The 22401-nt window shown below is 35.8% G+C and overlaps 1 protein-coding gene across 4 annotated transcripts in view; it reads left to right on the top strand.

The window, feature by feature from the left end:
* The window catches only part of ASAP2 (ArfGAP with SH3 domain, ankyrin repeat and PH domain 2), an 80745-nt gene extending 58597 nt beyond the window's left edge, over positions 1–22148 (top strand). Inside the window, exons 15-28 of one of the 4 annotated variants that reach the window (XM_056488524.1) lie at positions 653–786; positions 1515–1609; positions 3109–3298; positions 3731–3816; positions 4016–4131; positions 4576–4643; positions 5424–5537; positions 9139–9394; positions 11817–11978; positions 12832–13000; positions 14320–14387; positions 15177–15283; positions 19031–19153; positions 19534–22148. In XM_056488524.1, coding sequence (XP_056344499.1) covers positions 653–786; positions 1515–1609; positions 3109–3298; positions 3731–3816; positions 4016–4131; positions 4576–4643; positions 5424–5537; positions 9139–9394; positions 11817–11978; positions 12832–13000; positions 14320–14387; positions 15177–15283; positions 19031–19153; positions 19534–19608 — 1763 coding nt within the window. In that variant the 3' untranslated portion in view covers positions 19609–22148. Of the gene's footprint in view, positions 1–652; positions 787–1514; positions 1610–3108; positions 3299–3730; positions 3817–4015; positions 4132–4575; positions 4644–5423; positions 5538–9138; positions 9395–11816; positions 11979–12831; positions 13001–14319; positions 14388–15173; positions 15284–19030; positions 19154–19533 lie in introns of all 4 variants that reach the window. The other 3 variants (XM_056488523.1, XM_056488527.1, XM_056488525.1) reach the window with 3 other exon arrangements.
* The last annotated feature ends 253 nt before the right edge of the window (positions 22149–22401 follow it).

Here is a 22401-nt window from a genome sequence, read left to right as displayed (position 1 = left end):
AGCAAAAAAATTAGTTACTAAGCTGTCTAAATCATAAGACATTAATTATTTGGCTGGAAGATAAGGGAATGATGTAGTAAGTGAAAGTTACTAGGGAAAAGACATTTGAGGGCTAAGAAAGGAGAGGGATGAGCCTTAGTGTCTTTGAAGTAGTTGAGTGAGAATCTTGTAGTGTGTGCTGTGTGTGCACTTCTGAATCACTTCTGCTTCACTTAGTCTAAAGTTTATATTTTAAGTACAAAAGAATCCAAATCTCTAAATGTTGTTGTTTCAGTTTAAACTGCACCTCTGTTCCCAGTTGAGAGTGTGACATCATTATATTGGTGCTGGGAAAATGCACTTCCAGAATGTTGTTTGAAGAATGACAAACTGGAGTGGTTAAGGGGCTCCCTTGGATAGCAATGTCTTTCACAAAAATACAATAAAAATTCTACTCTTCACTTCTTTCAGCATTAAAAAAAGATAAAAAAGGGGTGGGTTTTTTCCAGATAGAGTAAATGTGAAGATTATATCTTCATATTAAGAGAAAAAAAAAAAAAGATAATAATGCACAATAATCTTATTTTACAGAATTTCATTTCTGTATTCTATATTTTCTAGATGAAATAATTGCCTGAATAAATTTTAATTCTGTGGATGCCTTCTATTTCAGATCCTACCTGGCTTTCAACAAATTTGGGAATTTTAACTTGCATTGAATGCTCAGGAATCCATAGAGAACTTGGTGTTCACTATTCGAGAATGCAATCACTTACATTAGATGTGCTGGGAACATCTGAACTTTTGGTAATCAAATTGCTTTTATTAACTTAAAAATTGTACTATAAAATACTTATAACACAACTATTTTTTTGTCACTTTAGCAAGATGTTCCCATCTTGAAGTTGTCTCTGAATAAACACAATTTAAGAAAGCCTAATTTTTGAAGTTTATTGGAATTTCCTGTACCATAGTGTCCTACTGTAAAGTTTTTCTTATCTTAGAACTCAAATTAGTAGAGGCTTCATATTTTTTGTGTTTTCAAATTTTTTTATCCTGAGTTGCATTTTAAAAGAATGCAGCTGTTTGACGTATAAGTGCCTCAGATTAAAAACTGGAGGACTTCACAAATACTTAACCCATTAATTATTTAATGTTATTTTAGAAGACATCTTTAATCCTCAAAGGAAAAAAATGCTTTTAGCTTTGCTATACAAAGAAGTTACCATTTATCAGCTGCTCCGTGACAGTTCGTATGTATGTTCTTACCCAGCACAAAGTATTTGCATTTATTGTATGAACTGGTGTCTTGATGGATTATTCTGCAGTTATTTTCGTGCAGTAAATCCCAGTTGAAAATCCACATCCAAAAAAAGTCCCTAATCTGTTTGTTAGTGCTGACATAGCAGCAGACCAAGGAATCAGAAATAAGAGGTCCTAACTCTCATTTTCCCTTGTTCTCTCCTTGTTATGCATGTGGCTAATAACTGAACATATTTATTAATTGAACTGTGGGATTTTGTTTTTTTTAACAGCTTGCAAAGAATATTGGGAATGCTGGATTTAATGAGATTATGGAATTCTGTCTTCCAGTTGATGAGATGGTCAAACCTAATCCAAGCAGTGATATGTAAGTAAAGAGTAACTACTTCTGAGAAAGGCAGGCATTTAATTTAATATTGCTAAGGGGCTATGCCATTATGGTTTTCAGTGGCAGGCCATGGAAGATGTGTAATATCTTATTTATGGTGAAAACAAAATGGAAATTGTAATAAAGTGCACATACAGAGCAGCAAGTAGAAACTACATCTAGGACCAAAGTCTCTATGGAATGAAGACAGAACATTTAACCAAATTACTCGAAAGCACTGAACAGTGATGGCAGAGATACAGCAAGGACAGCTGCCTACTTGGCTGGACATTACTTATCATAAAAGGGCTAGTAAACAATGCAGAAACAAACCCAGAAAGATTGGCTCTGGATGAAGCTGATTTTACCTTAGGTGGATTTTTAGCTTCCTGACAAAACCAGTGTTAAAGTAGTTTAGATAATTTTTGACTATTACTCTCAATAATAATGCAGATGATTAATATTAATAATATTTATATTAATAATTTAAATTGATAATACTTTTACCATATGCTGAATCAGTATAATTTGAACACTTCTAAAAATTTCTGTTTAAAAAGATCATTTAGTTTGATACCTCTGCTTATCGAATTTGGGGCTATTTTATTGAAATGAGAACCTGAATACTATCAAATGCTTTATGAACATGAGTTATGTATTGATTCAATTTATTATAATTTTTTGGGGTTTTTTTACTTTTTGCCAGTTACATAGTATCTAGATGATGAGGTATCTCTTTGTTGAGTATCTTCTGTGCAATGCTGTATAAATCTCAAGAGCTGATAAGGAGTTATGCCTTTGGGAGGCAAGCAAGCTCCTGTCTTGCAGTGATGGGAGGAGAGGTAGATGTGTTACTGGGCGTCAACAGCAGAAGCCATAACTCGTGTTGAGTCAGGTGGACTAAGTTTTCATCTCGGTTTAGAAATGTCACTAAAAGCTCCAACGCATCCTCCCTGTTATAGTTGTGGTGAAGAGTTTAAAGAGCATATTCACTGCTGTGAATTCAAATTCAAGGCCTAGATAGTCTGTTCAGAGGTATGAGCTAAATTGTTTTGTTTTGTTTGTTTGTTTTGAGGTTTTTGTTTTTAGGGTTTTCGTTTGTTTTTGTTTGCTTGTTTGTTTTTTGTACCCCATGCCTTCCACCCCTTTCCAGCATGTGTGTAGGCGTACCAAGTCAGGCAAACATAAGCCTGCAAGGCAACATAAACCAACATTATGAAGCTTTGATGTATCTTCTGTACATATTGCTGGATAGTCTTGATCTCAACATCATCATATAGTTTGGAGGAAGAAATTCGTGGTCTGTCTTTGTATTGGATATTTGATTCATTTTCTGTAACTATATTTCACACTTGAAATATGAGACTGCATGGTTACATGCATATTTAAAAAGAAAAATTATCATAATGAATGATTTCAAATGACTTGCATATATTTATGGAAATGCTAATGTGTATCTTCAGCTGAAAGTTATAGAAATAAATCATATTAAATTTCAGGAATGCAAGAAAAGATTACATTACTGCCAAGTATATTGAGAGAAAATATGCAAGGAAGAAGCATGCAGACAATGCAGCTAAATTGCACGCTCTTTGTGAAGCAGTGAAATCAAGAGACATTCTTGGATTAGTTCAAGTATATGCTGATGGCGTGGATCTCACTGAAAAAATTCCATTGGCCAATGGCCATGTAAGTGTTGTAAATTTTATTAGACAAATTGTTGTAAGTGAAATATTAATTTGTTAATTAAAAATTATTTGAAATAATATCTGAAATAATATATGTTCTGAATGTATGTCCTAATAATTATGTAACTTTACAATAAAAAAGAAGATACTAAATAGTTTAATCTAACATTATTTCCAAATACTATCTTATTTTCAATTTATTAAAACATTAATAAATAAAACATTTCAATAATCTGTTAGTTTTCAACCAGTTTATTTATTTTTTTGCTTTAAAGGAACAAAAGGGACACAGTAAGTCTTCACAGATGTTTTAATGGTAGCATGTTTGAGTATTTTGAAATTATGCGCTTTATTTGATTCAATTAATGTCTTACTAAAATTTCTTATTCAGAAGAAGAAGAAACAAATTTTTTTTTTTTTGTTTTACTCTTAGGAGCAAGATGAAACAGCGCTGCACCTTGCTGTTAGATCAGTTGATCGAACATCCCTTCATATAGTTGACTTTTTAGTGCAGAACAGGTAAATATGGAAAGCTAAATATTGGCATTGCTTTTGTGTAAAGTAATATTAATACTAAATAAATACAAATACTGAAGTACTAAAGCTGTATTTGCAAATGTAATTTTATTATTCAAAAATCTTCTGTTGAGAGTGTCTTAATAATATAGGGTAGTAAACCTAAGTTTAATTGTCTTTCTTCTTTCTTGTACTCCAAAAGCGGCAATCTAGATAAGCAAACCTGTAAAGGTAGCACAGCCCTGCATTACTGCTGTCTAACAGACAACGTTGAGTGCCTCAAACTGCTGCTGAGAGGGAAGGCTTCTATTGAAATAGGTAAAAGGGTAATGTGTACTTCAATTTCCTATTTGTCATTGCTTCAGATAAGATACATAAGTGCATTTTCTCCTCTATTGTTTATCATAATTCTGTAAATATAATCTTTATTGTTAGAGAATCAGTATTTACTGTTTATTTAAAGTTTAAAATTGACTTGTGTATTACACCTAGTTTTTAAACAGGTTTAGATTTTTAGCTGCTGTTTTGTTGTCGAGTTATATTCTGCCATTTCATGGTTATCATTCACATGTGTATGGCATGTTGAATTGCTACTACTTGTCATGTTCAGAGGGTTGATGTGAGTTGGACCTACCTATGAAAGAAAGAGATGAGTTTTCGAGTGTGTTGGTGTAGTACTTCACTATGCAGGTTTGTCTTTAGTAATGAACGTGTTAATAGTGACACCTCTCATCATACATTTCTTTTTTCGCTGTCATATAGCAAATGAAGCAGGAGAGACGCCACTTGATATAGCTAAACGTTTAAAACATACTCACTGTGAAGAGTTGGTGAGTATTGTGTCATTGTGTGTGTGCATTTCATGTCTGATCATTTAACAGTTTACAGCTGAATATTCAGTGAGTATATTTCAGATGCAGTAGTATTGTAGTAGAAACAGTTATGTCCTCAGAAATAGTCATAAGCTTATGTAAAGTTATATGCTTTTAAGAAGAAAACAATATTTTTCTTCAGATGCAAGGGAGTGGTTCAGTCGCCTTTCCTGGAGGTATTTAGAAATGGTGTAGATGTGGTACTTAGGGCTGTAGGGAGTGTGGTGGTTCTGGGTTGATGGTTGGACTTAATGATCTTAAAGGTCTTTTCCAACCTAAATGGTTCTTTGAATCTAAGTGTCTGACATCTCCTTGAAATCTAATTACTAATGTACTTTTTGTGTGTGAAAGCCATGGATGAAGGCTGTTGTCTTGTTGCCCAGAGATGATGTGGATGCCCCATCATATTAGGGGGGGTCAAGGCTTATTAATAAGTGACTCTGATTCAAGGAAATGGTCATTACAGTTAATTTCTAAATCAAAGCAAATACAATGTGGTACTTCTTTTCAGTAAATGGAGACTGGATCTACAATGGTTAATGAAATGTCTAGTTACTTCTGATTTATTTGTGTTGTATTTGGTAACATAGCTTAATTTAAATTAACTTCAGTGCAGTAACTTTCCAGCTTGCTAAAATCAAGATTCTTCCCGTATGTGGACTTTGTTTGCTTTTAAATATATGGTTTTAAAATAAGTACTGCCCATAACATAAGTGTCATCTTTTTTTCTTTCCTTAGCTTACTCAAGCACTATCTGGAAGATTTAATTCTCATGTTCATGTAGAATACGAATGGCGATTACTTCATGAAGATTTGGATGAAAGTGATGATGATGTGGATGAAAAGCTGCAGGTTTGTATCAACATTAGTTTTCTGTACACATGTATGTGTAAGTGTGATGTTCATAATTATCTCAATATCTTTGCTTTTTACTATAGGTATGAAGAAACTGAAATAAATTTCTGTATTAAAATGCATTAGCTTAAATTTTTGTTTCTGGAATTATAGTTGGTCTTCTTTTTCCTCTTAACATGACCATGTGGTTCCAAATTATAATTAGCCATGTGCTATATATTCTTTCAATCACGTCAATAGTTGGTTTCAATACATCAGGAATATTTAGATCTGCTGATTGTGAAGCAGATCTAACATGAACTGGGAAATTTGCCTTTACAAAGACAGGCACCTCTGACTATCTCTTCATGTTTGTGAAATATCTCCAGTCAATGGCTCTAATTTTAGAATTGTAAAAGTTTATGCGTTGTTTTGCCTTCAACTGAACCTGTGTATTAAATAAGCTACATCCATTAACAGCAGGGTAGGGTCTTAATGCTGAATCTTCACATATAAAATATTTTTTCATTTTAGTGGTTTAAATACCTGAAATATCTAGTGGAGTTGTACTTTTAGGTTCAGAATCACAGAGTGTTTGGGGTTGGAAGTCTAACCTCCCTGCTACAGCAGGATCACCTGGAGCAAGTTGCCCAGGACCATGTCCAGATGGCTTGAACGATGGTCCTATTACAAAACATTCCAATAGCACAGAAACTTCATTGTATTTTCAAAACTTAATTTCCCAGTTTAGGGTCCAACTTGAATTATTTAAGCACCTAAACACACAGACAGGTGAAAAGCTACCATGTTCTGACACCTAAAATGGTATAGTTTTCTAGGGGACAAATAATTTGAAATTATGTATAGGCTCCAAAGTACTAATCCTGACATCCTAAAACTTTTATAGTTTGAAGTGTTCCATGTAAGTATTAAACAAGTTTTTGTTCTTTGTGTGTGCGTGGTGTTATAATTGCTTATGCCTTTTCTGCTTTCCTTTTGAAGTACAAGGAATACATAATAGGCTTTATATTAGTCTTCAGATGTTAGCACAACATTTTTTGAAAGTGACTAGCAAAACACCCCTTTCTCCTCTGGATAATGAAATTTAACTTTTTCTTTCTACAAATTTTAACATTTTAATACTTCTCTTGCAAAATCCCCCATCTCAACTGGGACATGAGTTGCTAACACTAAATTAATAAAATAAAACCAAGTCTTTTGTGTTGGATTTTTCTTTGTATTCAGAAATGTTAAAACCTGACAGTTACAGGTTCATTTCCATTACATTTATAGAATCCCTTTAAAATTGTTAGTTCATCAGACTATTAAATTGGCTTAAATGTTTTGGGGACTAATTTTGTCATCAATAATTCCTCTGTTGCAAAATACCGTTTTTACAATACTATGACTCTTTCTCCTGTGTCCTATGTCCTCATGTCCTGTCTCTCTATTCCAAGATAGCTGTTACTTCTGGTGCTTGACTTGAACGAATTGGCAATAGAAGGTGTCACAGGCCATTCCTTTCAAAGCACAATTTCTACCTTGTGAGACTCTTCTTAAGGTTTTTCCTTAAAATTTGATATCTGTGGAAGAATCTGTAATCCATGAGCTATTAAATCTAGTTCTTCTGTATAAGCATACTCTATCCCCATATTTATGTATTCCTATATATTTTATAATTTTATTTATTTTATAAAAATATAATTATGTAATAATTATAATTTTGATAAAACAGATTGAAATCTTTAGAGGTCTCATTTTTTGCATCTGTAAAAGGTTTTGGTAATTTACAAATACAAATCCCTTTCTGGCATGATCTAAATTTGTTTTTTGATCTGTTCTTGACTTTCACTTTCTTCATTATTGCCTATTGCCTTCTGCAGTTGAGTGGATTTTTTGTCTAGTCCCTGAGCTCCGTCTCATATGGGAAGGTATCTGCTACTCAGCAGTGTGGCTATAATAATGAATCTCCTACTTCATTGCCCACTATTAATAGGTTTATACTACAGGGACTTTTGAAAGGATATTAAAGACTATTAATCACAGAGTCACAGTGTCTGTGACTACGTTGTTTGCATGAGTGAATACTGGTGTTGCTTAGGATCACATCAGAGTTTTGTTTTTAAATGCCAAGTTATTGGGTGTGTCTTGCTGGCAAGACAATTGAATACATTTTGTAATCTCTGTCAGAAAAGGTCATGTCTGGAATTTAAGTTCTTTAGTCTGGAATATTTCATATGAAAGAGAACCTAACCTAAAGGAAAGTTAAGATAATTCGACTTGTTTCTGCTGTTGTTGTATATCATGGCTGTCTGGTCCCACCTCAGCTTCTCCCTCCACTCTGGCACACATTTGGTCCTGTATTGAACTGCTTCAGTTTGGTGAGCCAGTGAAAAGCTGAATCATAACGATGAAAAAGAATTTTTTTGCTGGTTTAGAAGTCAGAAACAAGTCCCAGAACTAGGACAGTGGAGAGGTCAGGGAATGGAGAGCGTCAGTCAGTTAGGAGTGAGGCTGCTAAGCCAAAGCAAGGGTAGAGACTATCATGTACATCATTTGATATATCTTGGAGCTATAATGCTGTGCTATAACATATCTAAAGGCCCTACATGACCAATCCAGAAGTAAGCTTTGAATGTATTCAGAGGAAAATCAGTTGCTTGTTAGTGATACTGTTGATGTAAATTTTTATTCTGCCTAAATGCTATTACTATAAATAGTTGTTTTAGTTTCATACAGACAATATGTCAGTATGGCATGTTTATCTAGCACTGTTTCTGAAGGTATATTTATGCTCTCTAGGCTGTGGATTGTTAAAGCCCATTGCTGTACTAGCGATATGAATTTGTAACTCCAGCTATTTTAATTATCATTTGATAACAGTAATGATTATGCTTGCTGTTGAAACAGGAAGAATAATGCTAAGTGCAGATAGTTGCTGTAACTCTAAAAACAGCTAATCAGTTATAATTTGATAATGTGCGTGGGATGAGCAATGTTCCATCCCAGCTACCAATTGAATCTCCCAAATTTTTCCAGTGATACCAGTGAGTTAAAAAGAGTTAATGAGAAGTTTGGGCTGTTTTGGCTACTCATTTTCTGTAGGCTAACCTATAGGTAGAAACTTAGATGTAATCTTGTCTGGGATTTGAGGTCATGGTCATTTTGAGGTCATTTGGGATTTAGCTCTGATGAACTTCAGATGAGGCTTAGGACCTTCAGTTGTTTATTTAGTTTTGAAAATACTGCTGGGTATTTTGATGCAGGGAAACTTTACTTGGTCCAGTATGAAAATCTATATTGGTTATCTATAGAAGTATAGTCTTGTGTATATCGGGATGTAGTATTGTCCTGTAGCAGTATACTGCAGAGGAAATGAGAATATATTTATAGTTTGGAAGTGCAATTCACTTTTAATCTTTTGTTGTTGTTAGGGTGCATAGTTACTTTGTCTTGAAGAGGGCAGAATGTAGGTTTTAGGTAATGTATTAAAAGCAACAAAAATGAATTTTAGAAGCCATTTTTTCTTTCTAAAAATGAATAACTTTCTATCACCTAATAAATAAAATGAGTGCAACTAATGTGGTATCAATGAATAATTTTTTTTATTGTGTTTAAGCAACCCAGTCCCAACCGGAGAGAGGACAGGCCTGTCAGCTTCTATCAAATTGGATCAAACCAACTTCAGCCTAATGTAGCATCCTTGGCAAGAGATGCAGCAAACATTGCTAAGGACAAGCAAAGAGGATTTATGCCAAGTATATTACAGAATGAAACATATGGAGCAATACTCAGTGGCAGTCCACCTTCCATTCAGCCTGCAGTACCTGTTACAAGTAGTGCACCTCCTCTACCTCCAAGGAATATTGGCAAAGGTACTAGATAATACCATTCTATGTTAGGAGAATAGGATTATAACTTAAAAAAATAATATTTTTTAGGTTTTCTCTTACAGTTATTTTCCACAGGTAAGTATTGGAACAGTTATTGATGGCCTCATTTTATATCCTTGAAGTGGATCTACATAATGTGTTCTGAGTTTGATTTTTGATATACCTGCAAGACAGTACACAATAGCGTTTGGGAAAACAATACCCAAATAACCTCACCAGAGTTAAACCATTAATTAAGAGGATAGCTGTAGTCAATGTAGCTCATCAGTTTTTTTTTTTAATATATTCAGTCTTTTCATACTTCTGTTTCTTGAAGATGTCATTGTCAGAGTTCAGTGTAAAGATAAAATTCCAATAGCATTTGTGTGCTGTGGAACTTTAAGACCTCAGAGAATGAAAGTATGCAGAACATGAGATTTTAACCTTGCAAATTCTTCTCTTAAGAAATACAAGCTTCAGGGTTATTGAAGTAAACGTCTAAGTGTCATGATGTGGAGAACTGGATGATTTTAGAGACCTGATAACTGACTGAAAATGCAGCTGCCATTTACTGGTTGTCCCCATTAGAGCAGTATGAAAGTACATTTCATCCTGATTCAGTGGGTCTTGTGCTTGCAAAATCTACCATTAAAGCTGGTGCAGTGAACTTCATTCTTATCTTCATATGTAATCTGTTTGCATCATAGTAAAGAAACATAGAGAAATCTCTATAGGTCCTCTTTGTACAGGTAATATTTGGTGTGTTTCATTGTTTTAATACCTTTATTAATCCACCATCTCTCATGGACGCTATATTTATGCATTCAATTCAATTCAAGAAAACTTACCATTAAAGACATGGTTTTCTATGGTGCTGTAATTCAGATTCCATATGCGGAGATATGATCAGGAAATGTTCTGGGCACACATGGGTGGCTTCTGCCTTTGGGAACACTGTGCAGAGTTCAGAATGCAGGACTCCACACACCAGTGATTGTGCCTGAGATGGCAAACTGATCTGTGTAATATGAAAAGTCAGTTATGGAATGGCTGCATAAAAGGGGCAGAAAAACTGAGAACAGAAAAGCATGGTTTGGGTTACTTGGAAAGGGTAGCATGGGACTGGGAGAAGTTTAGTTGCATGTAAAACTTAACCAGGTGGGATTACGTTAACATTTCACATGAAGCTTAATATCTACACAATATTTTTTTATTTGATGGAAAGGAGTGTTTTCCCTACCAAACAGGAAAATTGATACGAGGAGCTTGCCTGGTTTGTTTAACTGTTAGATTCTATCTCTGAGGTAGTAATACACTTGAATAGTTAAAAAGACTGTTTTACCCTTTGATATTATTTTAATCATGGCCAATTATACCCACAGTTTGCCCTTGATTAAATGACAGATTTCAAAATGTGTCATTTTAATTTCATTTCCAACCCCAAGCTTCTTGGCATCACTGTAATAGAACTCATGCCATGAAGACATGCTGCCTGCCTTAGATTATTAGCTCATATTCTTTATTCTAGCAGTGTTAGCCTATTGTTAGCAATTAGCCTATTAATTTATATTCTTAGTTAAAAGCTGTAATATGTATCATCGATCGTGGCTTCTTGTCGTTTGCTGATGTTGTTAATGTTATGCTTATGGTGTATTATTATTCCTTTATCCTCATAGCTTTAGGCTGTTTTCCAAGTCTTCTGAGCCTTTTATGCTTTTCCCTGCAACCTATTATTTGTTCATACCTTACTCTGTTTCATCTTTTCTTAATATGATACTCATGTGCTGAGTAGGGAGAAATGGCATAATATGTGCAAAATACTGGTTTTATAAAGAAAACCTGTAGAGTGTTTTTATGAAATGAGGAGGCGGCTCTTCAGAATGAAGTCATTTAAGAGGCTCTGAAGAAGTACTTTGTGACTGTTAGTTATTATAGCTTCTTGCTTGACTGAAATTCAGGTTTATGGGGTTTTTTTGCTTCTAAGTCAAAACTGATGTTTCACTTTGAGTCAGCAATATGTGCTCATGCTTGTGGAAGAGTGAGGTCCTTTTCTTGCAGTACCTGAGAAAATTACAGTTATCAGTCAGGTATTAAAGAAGGTAGCAAGACTTGCCTTCTGCCTTCTTACAGCGAAATCTGCTTTTTCAAGTATTGATGTATTTTAAAATAATGACTGGAGACAAATTTTGTTAAGGTTAAGCGTTAGAAGTTTCTGGATGAAGTCTTGCTGTGTAATTTTAACACCAGACTGATTTCTACTCTGGCATGCCATCAGGGTGCAGTGACTATAGTTGTTGAATATAGTGTTGCTGAATACAGTGATCTAGCCACACCTTTTCTGAAAGCACAGGTGTGAATATTAACACTTTGTGCATAGGGTTAGCAATAATAATAATAATAATGCAGTATTTTCCTCTCTTTTTAGTTCAGCCTTCAGTTCTTGGCAGTGGTATTCAGACAATTTCTTCATCTAATGCAATATGGAAGACAAATTCTTTAGGAGTGGAAAGTATAAGCAGGCAGAGGTCTTCATCAGATCCACCAGCTATTCATCCCCCTGTGCCGCCATTGCGTGTAACATCTACAAGTATGTTTCCACTTTCCCCTGTTTTCCCTTCTACTGTATCTAATCACAGTTTGCTTATTTTTCCATTTCCACAACTCATACTTCCTCTTTTGGTGACTGTAGCTTCGGCCTATCGTTCCCATCCAGTAACAAACTGTCTTCTCTGATGCTCCAGTGAGGACTGTATGGTGTAGTGCAGGGTCAGCAGGAAACACCATCTATTACTAGAGCTAAGGGCTCATAATTTTATGTATATGCATATATATATATATTTATAATTTTAGTGCTGCATTTCTCACTAGTTGTAAAGGTGTTACATGTAAGCCTGGGGCTGTGTCTCCACATTGTGCTTGATTGTTGCAGACCACTGGAATGCAAAAGGATGTTTTAATTCATTGCCAGCTGCTGTTGTGGTGGTTTTAAGAATTCAATAGCAATTTTAATTAATTGCTAAACCTAGTCTGCTCTTAGTTGTGAATCACAACAAGATTTTAAGAAAATATGTTCCTCTAAATAAAATTTGCCAGATATTACTCACTTGGTTACTTTTCCATAAAACACAGACTGAAGGCCTTGACTGACCAAATAATATTAGCACTTTAAAAATGTATTCTGATATACTGTTTTCAAGAATATGACTGACTTCAGTAAGAATTTTCTTCGTTTGCATTTTAATGCTTGAATAAATTTAAGAGTTCTCCAGCTTCGACTAGGTGAAACAAAAGGTAAACCACTCTCCAAAGAGGTCCTCCTTCCATTACATGTAAAGCATTTTTCTTAGATAAGTCCTGTAGCAGGAGAACCTGTAATGAGAATCCAAGAAATGAAATGGTAAATAGAAATGTAATTCCATGTTTCTAACTTTCCTATATAGATGTACTTTCTCCAGCACCACCACCTCCAGTGGCAAAGACAGCCAGCATTATAGAAGCTTTGAACCAGCAATCAAAACAGCAGCCAGCTCCTCTACAAAGCAAGCCAACCCCACCACCACTGCCCCCACAACCTCCAAGCAGAATCTCTCAGAGAAAGCCTATTCCTGGGTAACTGATGTTATTTTAGTCTTTAATATACTTCATCATATTTAGTAACTTAATATATCTATAACATGCAATTATCAATAAAGCATGCATGCTTTTGCCATTGATGTGTTCTAGAGTGTGGGAATGAACAGAAGGCAGATGCTAAGGACATGGATGACAAGGATTCCTACAGTAAAAATAGGACAGCCTAGTGATTTAAGGTTATATGACTTGCAGAATATCTCCAGAACACCTAGCTATGATGGAGATAAAAAAGCCAGAAAAAATATTAAATTCCTTATTCTCTTCTAGTAACAAATAGGAGATAATGGGATCTAATGTCTGATTGTGCCACTTATTGTTCACATGCTTTGCATAAGTTCTGTTCCATTGCATCTTTTCATTTGTGGCAGAAGTAGAGAGGCCTGGAAAAGAAAAAATAACTTTTAAATTTGCAGAAAAATAAGTTAGGAGAGACAAATGCACTGGAAAACAGGATCATATCCAAAGCATCCTTGAGAAACTGAAGTAGTAGTCGAGGAGAAAGAAGGGTGTCATTCAGTAAGCAACCCTTAGTAATTAAGAACCATCAACTACAGGAATGAAGCATGGAAAACAGCAGAGTATGGGTAAGCAAAAGTCCTTAGAAGAATGATCTGTAAGAACAGAGTAAGGCAGATGACCTAGTGCTGTTGTGAAAGAGTTAAAGAGTATAGTTTTACCATAGCCTGCAAACAATAGGAATTAATTCTCTCAACTGACTCAACATAAGTGATGTCTCAACAGGACTGCTGTGTTCAGTTTGGAGCATTGCAGAAAAATGAAATAGTGAAGTGGTAACCAGGGGAGATCCAAATAGGGCCTTGGAGAAAATTTTTGAAGAAATAAGGTTTTATTTGCAAATTGGGACTGAAAGATGAAACAGCCTTGACCCTTAAGCTCCTTTCTAGCCCATTTTTTGGATGTACCATACTACCTAAAAGGTAGACAAATTGTTGAAGCTTGTTATAATGTACAGACTAATATGGATGCGTAATTTTAAGAAAAGAAAAAAAAAAAACAAACAGTGAAATGAACTTCAAATCTCAGGAAAAGGCACAAATTGCAATAATCAAACCTGTATTATTTTTCTGCCTTACTTTTTAAAAATTAAGTGCAACTTTTAATTCACCTAATCAAAAATCCAGAAGAAAAATGGTATATTTAAAAGCAAAATAGCTGTCACCAAGAATTTACTGAAGATGTGCCAAGACTTTTATAATTTGGAAAGTACTCTATACTGTTGCTTTTTGAGTTCTTGTTTGTTTCTGAAATTGACCCATTTCTCACTTTCTGCACAGGACTGAGAAGTCATCTGGCTTAACTAACAAAGGGCAGACCAGAGGACTTGGATCTCTACAACAACCTGGTAATTGTGGTTTAGAGATTTATTTTATTGTAATTAAGCTGTCATAACAATCAAAGGGAGAGTGTGGGTTTGTTGAGGTTTTCTTTAATTTGTTTATTTACCTTGAACATTTAAATATAATCAATACCAAAATTCTTCTTGTTTCTCTTTGTGATTTTATAGGCCCTGATGTGTCAAGTTCTTTAGCACAAGCAGAGCTATGGGCCAAGTAAAGTCAATAATGGGACCATGTAATAAACAGAATCACAGAATGGTTGATGTTGGGAGGGACTTATGCAGGTCATCAGGTCTAACCCCTTTCCTCAAGTAGGGATAAGAGTGGATTACCCAGGACTGTGCCCAGAGGATGGAGACTCCATAACGTCTCTGGGCAACCTGTGCCAGTGCTGGGTCACCCTCACAATGACAAAGTGTTTCCTGATGTTCAGACAGAGGCTCCTGTGTTTCAGTTTGTGTCCAACATATATTGGTGTGTGGCCTGTTCATCCCCGGGTGCACTTCATTGCTGCAGATTCTCCCCTGATGCCTGGACCAGGATTCCTGAAGACCTGTCTTGCTAGTAAAGGCTAAGGCAAAGAAGGCTTTCAGTAGCTCAGCCTTTTCCATGTACTTTGTAACCAGAATTTCATCTTGTTCAACAATTAAATTAAATTTAAATTAAATACTCATGGGATATAAAATGATTTATATACCTTTAAGAATAATTTGTTTGGTTTCAATTTATACCGTCACTCTTACTTTTTTGAAAGCATGCTTCATAATATTTACTTGATTTATTTACCTTAGCAGGAGAGTCGTCTTCTGTATGTGACATTCCAGGAACACAGACTGGTTCTACAGCAAATACTTTGGCACAAATCCAGCCACCAGCACCAATGCCAAGGAAATCACAAATAGTAAGTACAAAATGTGATGTTTGATTTTAATAATCTTCTGCATTCTGTCACACTGTAGACATGATAGTGTGTTCTGCTTTGGTGAAAGTGTGAGAACTGTGAAAAATACAACATATCCTGTATCCTGTTTTTAAGTATTTGTGTGACCTGTAAATTGCTACAATTTACAATAGTAAATTGCTACAAAAACTTTTTTTTCTTGAATTTCCTACAGAATAGTATGAGATTTTAAGTTTAAAAATGCAAACCAAACCAGTTGGATTCTTTGCTCATGTCCTGATGTGACCAACACAATCCACAGAATTATGGTTTGACTTATTTGAGATAGATAAGCTTTATGAGTTAGTGACTTGTAGATGAGCTTGGTAAGTCAAGTAACACATGGCTTCATTCTCAGTCTTCAGTGAAGTAAGTTATAAGGGAACTCATGTGCTTCTGTGATGGACACAGATATACTGAAAGTTGCTCACATAAGTAGGTGAAATAACTTCAGATAAGAAAAGCAGGAGTCAAGCTCAAAACAAAAGAAACTGATTCTTTGTGCTGTTGGTTCTCAGCATTCACCTGGTAACAGGAGAGAAATCTCTTGGTAAGCATATCCCCAACAGAAGGTGGTTAATTCTTTATTTTTCTTCTCCACCCTCCCCCAGCCTTACAGTGACTGTTAGAAAAGAGATGTTGGATTTAGATGGACTCCTGATCCAATTGTGAGGCCTTTCTGTACTCTTTACTTATTATTTTTAATCTAGGACCATGAATGGTAACACATATTAGTGTCAGTACTTGTAATCTTATAGTGGTGTAGATAAAGGGATGTATTTCCAGATGCCAGTGGAGCTGTACATTATGTGTAGTTAACGTGGTCTTTGGTCCTTGCTTCAATTTTATGTTGCTTTCTTGTGTGATAGATGTAAAAAATCCATACCGTTGATCATGACAGTATATCTCTGCAGGAAGCAAATCACATATGAAGAGCGTATACATTTCTGAGATGCTCTCTGTGACTAAGTCTGGGCTGTTTCATATATTATGTGTAGCTGTGTGGTTCAGTGGTGAATAATAAACAGAGAGGTAGGAGACATGCTGTTCTGGGCTGTGCAATGGTCTTGTTAATGGCTTGTAATGGAAAGACCTGCTTCCTTCAGTCCCCTGTCTCCCTCCCTTCAACCTTTTTTCCTTAACCATGTCCACTGAAATAGCAACTGTCCAGGACAGAGCTCAGTGTGTTTGTGTGCATAGCCTTGCCATTGGTCTTGAGTGCACAGAGCCCCTGTTAGCTGTTTCTCATCTGATAATGATCACAAGCCTCAGAGACATTAGTTTGGAGTATAAAAATTTCTGGTTTCTTGCCACCCTCACTCGTGTTCAACCAAGTTACTGTCCATTTTGCATTAAAAACCTTCATTTTTTAGGCCACCAAAAATTAAATGGTCTAAGTATTGTAAATTGCTTGTGTTCTCATATTTACTTTATGAAGCTGTTGGACTTTGATCTTAATTTCTATTGTGTGTGCTGGGATTCAAGCGTAAGCACTATTTACATCCTTTCAGCACACCTGAAACAACTCCTAACCTGACCTTCTATATAAATTGTAGTTTCTCTATGTTGTTCTCTGTTTTTGGGGGGTTTTTGCTGTTTTTTCTTGTTTTTTTTAATAGGACAAATTGATTAAGCTGTGAAGGAGTGGGCTGTGGTGGCTAGTTTTGGGGTCAGTGTCTTTGATGTTTAATATTAATTGCACATAATATGAAGAACATATCTGACTCTCTGTCTCTAGGTCTTCAGTAAGGTAGATTCTGTGACTGAGCAAATCAGCTGGGTGATATTCTTCTATAATAGGACAGAGAAATAAGGGAAAACCTGGCTCAGGAGTATGTGCTAGTTAAGGTGCTTTAGCTAAATCAATCTAGCTAAAGCATCTTAGCTGAGATTTAGTCAAGGGCCCCTCAGCTAAAGAGCTTTAGCTAGATCAGTCTAGCTAAAGTTATTTGGCTAAATTGCTCCATTTAGCCTTATACTCCTGGCTTTTTTGCTAAGACTTTACCCTGCCAGGGAATCCAGAGGCCAGCCCAGGTTTAGAAAATGATTGTAGAAATGCTTCTTGAGTAAAGACAGGTCTAGTTGTATATGCACACTTAGCCAGTGGCTTATCACCTACACAGTGCATTTACCCAACAGCCTGTTTATCAGGTGGAAGTTCCTGATTCATCTTTTGTTTTCATTTTTTTTCTCCATGTGATTTTTGAAACCAAATTCTAGATATATGGGAAACTTCTCTAGAAGATTTTATTCCTCTGGGGATGAGATCTAGTTTAATTTCTTTGCCTTGTAAAGAGCAAGAAGTACCTGTAATTACTGCACTTCAAAGTTAGTAATTATATCACTGTTGTACTGATGTGAAGCTTTTTTCTTTTGACCTAAAAGGTGGTTGTGGTTCAGATTGTCACTTGTCTGAGAGGGACCGTCCGGAAAAATTGCTGTGCTGCAGTGCCAGGCTGGCGGCTCACAGGAGCGAGAGAGCCTCAGGGTATATCTGCTCTGGGCAGGCCAGAGCTTTATTTATATTAGAATTTATATAGAATTTATACTAGAATGCAAATGGATGCTTCTAGAGGACAATCATGCTGCCTGCATCCTTCCCTGTCCACATTTCCTTTTTGACTCTGCATGGTGCTCAGCTATGACAAAATGGCACAGTAACAGACTGTTGGGCAGTACTGTCCTCAGCAGAGAATTTTGCTGATGGAGAAAGGGAGAGTTGTAAACTGAATCTCTTGTCCCTTTTCAAGCTTCCTGCTCCATGGCTGACCTAACTAGAGACTGGGACTAGGCACTGGGGGAACTCCAGTATGGTGATGAGGTCATCTTTTCCTTATGCCGTGTGAAGCTCCTGTCCCAAACAGCCGCTGCATTAACAGCCATCTCAAACCTGCTCTGACACCTTAGGGTAGCAAGGAGAGATTTTTGCTCCCTATGGCTGGGAAAAGGGTGGACTCATGGTGGAAAGCTTTACACTCTGCCTCCAGCTCTTGAGTTTCTTCACTTGTTGGGTTATTTTGCATGGAAACACTGTGTAGGCAGCATTATTGTTGGTCTGCAACAGAGAATTAGGAGGCTGAAAAGAAATGCAGCAGCAGACATGTTTGCACTGGAAAAAGTGTGAGATGAGGAAAACCAGTGTAAAACAATTTTGATATCACTTTGCACAGAACATGGCTAGGACCGAGTCCCACTGCCATACTGGAATATTGCAGTTACTAAGTTGCTAAACTTCACCTTTGAAAGAGCTGCCAAGACTCCTGGGAGGCAGAGGATGTTTTGGTGGGTTCATACACTGCTGAAATGGGTTTAGCAAATTAAGAAGGAGCATATTGGCAGCCAGCTTAGGCCTCCCTCTGATAATGCTGCTGCTGTTACATTTGCACAGAACTCTACCACCTCTTCTGAATAAAATCATGCTCACTGCAGTGATGTAGAGCTCTGAAGACAGGTTCGGGTGAGCAAAACGGAGAATTTCCAAAGGAAACATGGCTTATGTCATTGTCACAGTGGTTCCAAAAACCTTTGGCTGGTGCCAGATTCAGCCTGAAGCATGAGCACCAAGCATAAAAAATGTAGCTGTACTCTAACCTATGAAAAATAGCCGTTGGAAGCACTTCTGAAAGTTTCTTTAGGTAACTTCAAGTCAACTCTGTCTCTTTGGTGCTGTATTATTTACATTGAGGGTTTTGTTTTTTTTCATTTCAGTCAAAAACTAAACCCAAAAGAGTAAAAGCAATTTACAACTGTGTAGCAGATAACCCAGATGAGCTGACTTTTTCAGAGGGAGATATTATTGTAGTTGATGGTGAAGAAGATCAGGAGTGGTGGGTGAGTATTTTGCATTTTCTGTCAACACGCTTTGAAAGAAAGAAATTAAATCATAGAGGTTGACACTCACTTCAGAAGATCCCCTGCTGAGTTTCCAAATAACAAGAAAAGCTTCATCTCATGGAAACCTGAGATGAAATTCCAAAAGTCAAAAAGCTTTTATCTTCTCTCAGTCAGAAAAAAAAAATTACTAAAAACCTACTGAAAAACATGCACCCTGTAGGACTGAATTTTCCTATTGGGAGAAGAAAAGTAGCACTATCACAGAAAAGATTTGGTGGGAGGCTTGTACTACAGGCAGGAAGGTCACTGGTATTCATTTTGGTGATACTGAAATGTCATTTTGAGATTTAACTTGAAAAATATCTGGATTTTTTCAGATTGGTCATATTGATGGAGATCCCAGTCGGAAAGGAGCTTTCCCTGTATCATTTGTGCACTTTATTGTTGACTAGATTGCTACTGATAAGTGGAGACATTTCTCATTTCCAGCAGTCACAAAAATAAGTTTTGTTCTCTTTCATTTCACCTACCTATCTGCAGCCACCTTGCCAGAGCACTGCCCAAGTCCTAGGTACTGTAGCTTACTTTTTTATTGCCATCCTTCTGATTCTGGGACTTTTAAACTTTTTTCTATGTGAAAACTTCTCCTAAGCAGTTTACACTTTTAAAATAAACCTCTTCCTGTATTTTTTAAGGTGAACTGAAAAGCTTTAACAATCAAAATCCATGTGTCTGAATATGACAACATTATGAATGTTCTTATTGATCAATTCACTGTAATTATATTCTCCCTTTTGTAACATGACAGTACAACAGTTCAGTGTTGCTTCCCCAGTCAAAGAAATTGTGTGTGCATCTACCAGGGCAGTGAATTTATCCAGTTCTTGACACCATTTGAAGTGTTGGAACCAAAGCATGCAAGTTCCTGCATAGTTCTGAAATGGACTCATTCAGTAGCTTGCTGTACTGGCCGTCATCAAGGATGCCAACAGAAGAAAGAAGAAATTATTTTAATTATGTGTCTTTGGCCCGGTGAAAGTGAAAAAGTATTTCAGTTTACCACAGGAGAAACTTCTTTCTTTCAGAATGGATGTAGATATTTGCTTAAAGTTATCCGAAATGTGTTAGTCGTTGAACTTTCTAGTTCTAATTTTGTGAGCTTGAGACTGTTTTGTTTTTCTATGCTGCATGTGTGTAGAACCTGTTTTTTGAATGTTCTTTATGTATGTTACATCCATTTTGGTCATTTAATGTGACTACTGCTGGTTAACTAAACTATGGCAATATTAATGAGTTACTACATTAACTCAAGGATTTGAAAACTGCACTTCCTGAAATGTACTTAACTATGATGATGGATTGCAGAACATTTCTTACACTTGTCTCATTATTAGCATTTAGATTTTGTTTTTAAATTCTTGAATTTTCTCTAAATCATCCAGCAATGTGTTCACAGAGAGAACATATTTGGTGGAACACTTAGGTAATTATCCTTGGTCCATAAGATACCTGACACCTCACAAGTTCACTACGTTATGTTCTGATTAATGGAATTTGTGTGCCACTACCTTGCAAACAATGATAGTTTGCCAACTCACTCTGTATTTATATAGAATACCCACATATATGGTAGCTACACTGTTGTTAAACTTGTTTTACTGATTTGTGAACAAAAGCTAGGCCATGGATAGTTCCCAGTTGGTTGATGGAATATAAAACACCAATACAGATCTGACATCATTTTGATGTTTGTATATTATGAAAATGTACCAGGTTTTTCTTATGCTACAGAAAACAACTGAGGCATAGGATACAGAAAATCAATGTCTAGGTCACATTGGCTTTGATCACATTATGTGAACATTGTATCTCTATATTTATCAAGAGAGCTTTGAATTTCTGGCAAATGGTGCTTAAATTGGCCATTTCATATTGGAAGGAATGGAAACAGGCCGCCACCACCATCTGTGCTTATTTGGAGAAAAACCACGTTGCGAAAGTGCTGGAAGAGCAACACTGATCTCACCCTGTATCACCCTTCCTGAATGGTACCGTTGGTTGATGCCTCTCGGGCGTGTGGGTACAGCCACGTAGATGTGTAACTTTCACCTCCTAGGTGCTGTTGCTGCAGTATAAATGGGGAACAAACTGGAATGTTTCAAGATATTTTTATTGCAAGTTGAAGCAAATTAGTCTGTATTTTCAAATTTCCCAGTAAATAATAGAGTAATAGTTTAGCACTACAGTTTTATTCACGTACTGATACGTTCAGTTTTCAACACTATTTTGTATGTTTCTATCCCTGATAGAGTCTAGAGAGTAAATGGGCATATTATTTTGCACAGATCTCCTAATGTACAGTATTTTTAACACAGAATCTTATAGTGTATGTAACAATTCGTAATGTTAAAAAAAGGATACAATTTTCCCTTGAGTTCTGCTAGAAGAGGAATAGAGTAAAGCTTAAAAACCAGGAAACTTGTAGACTACTACTTAATAGCACTAACAGTGCAGACATAAAATCACAAGGACCAATAAAGAGCAGCTAAGCAAAATTTATCCCTTAATTTTCTGTTTCTCAAAAGGTTTTCTCATCTGGCAGAGAAAAATGAAATTCTAGAGCCTGTAGATATCTATTTATAATATAAAATTAAGAATTTAAGTCCAAAATTTTGGCATATTTCATACAACTTTTCAAATCTGATTCAAAAAAATCTGTTAATAGACAGACTATTAGGTTGCTGTGTTAACTGTTTAAAAAGGAGCAAGTGACACTTAAAATGCAGCTTAGAATGCTATGAGATGTATAATATTCAATTCAGTTGTTTTTATTTTGTTTAGTTGCAGAGCAACTGTATATATTGTATAACCTAAAATCAACTCTTATTTTCAATGTCCTGGATGCAGTGATTTATAATTAGAGCATGATTAATAAATTTTACTCTTGTTAACCAGTCAAATGTCTGGAAAAATAAAACTACTTTTAAAATCACTTTTTCTGCTTCTCTTCTGTTCCCTTGCATTGCTTATGCAATACTGTTCTTTTTAATGTATAAAAATGACAAATACAAACAAGTATCACTTGAGGAAAAAATATATTTCTTGTGAACTTTAGTTGAACAGAGAAACTGTAGATGGCATGCTTGAGATTAAATTAGAAGGGTAAAGCACCAAATAACTCCCTCTTACCACTTTGCTTTTGTTTTCTTCTAATATCTGAGTTAAGCAGAATGAAAGCCTGTATT

Source organism: Oenanthe melanoleuca, chromosome 3 (genome assembly GCF_029582105.1).
Source record: "Oenanthe melanoleuca isolate GR-GAL-2019-014 chromosome 3, OMel1.0, whole genome shotgun sequence".
In the NCBI taxonomy this organism is placed as follows: Eukaryota; Metazoa; Chordata; class Aves; order Passeriformes; family Muscicapidae; genus Oenanthe; species Oenanthe melanoleuca.
This window is presented reverse-complemented; position numbering and strand designations above follow the sequence as displayed.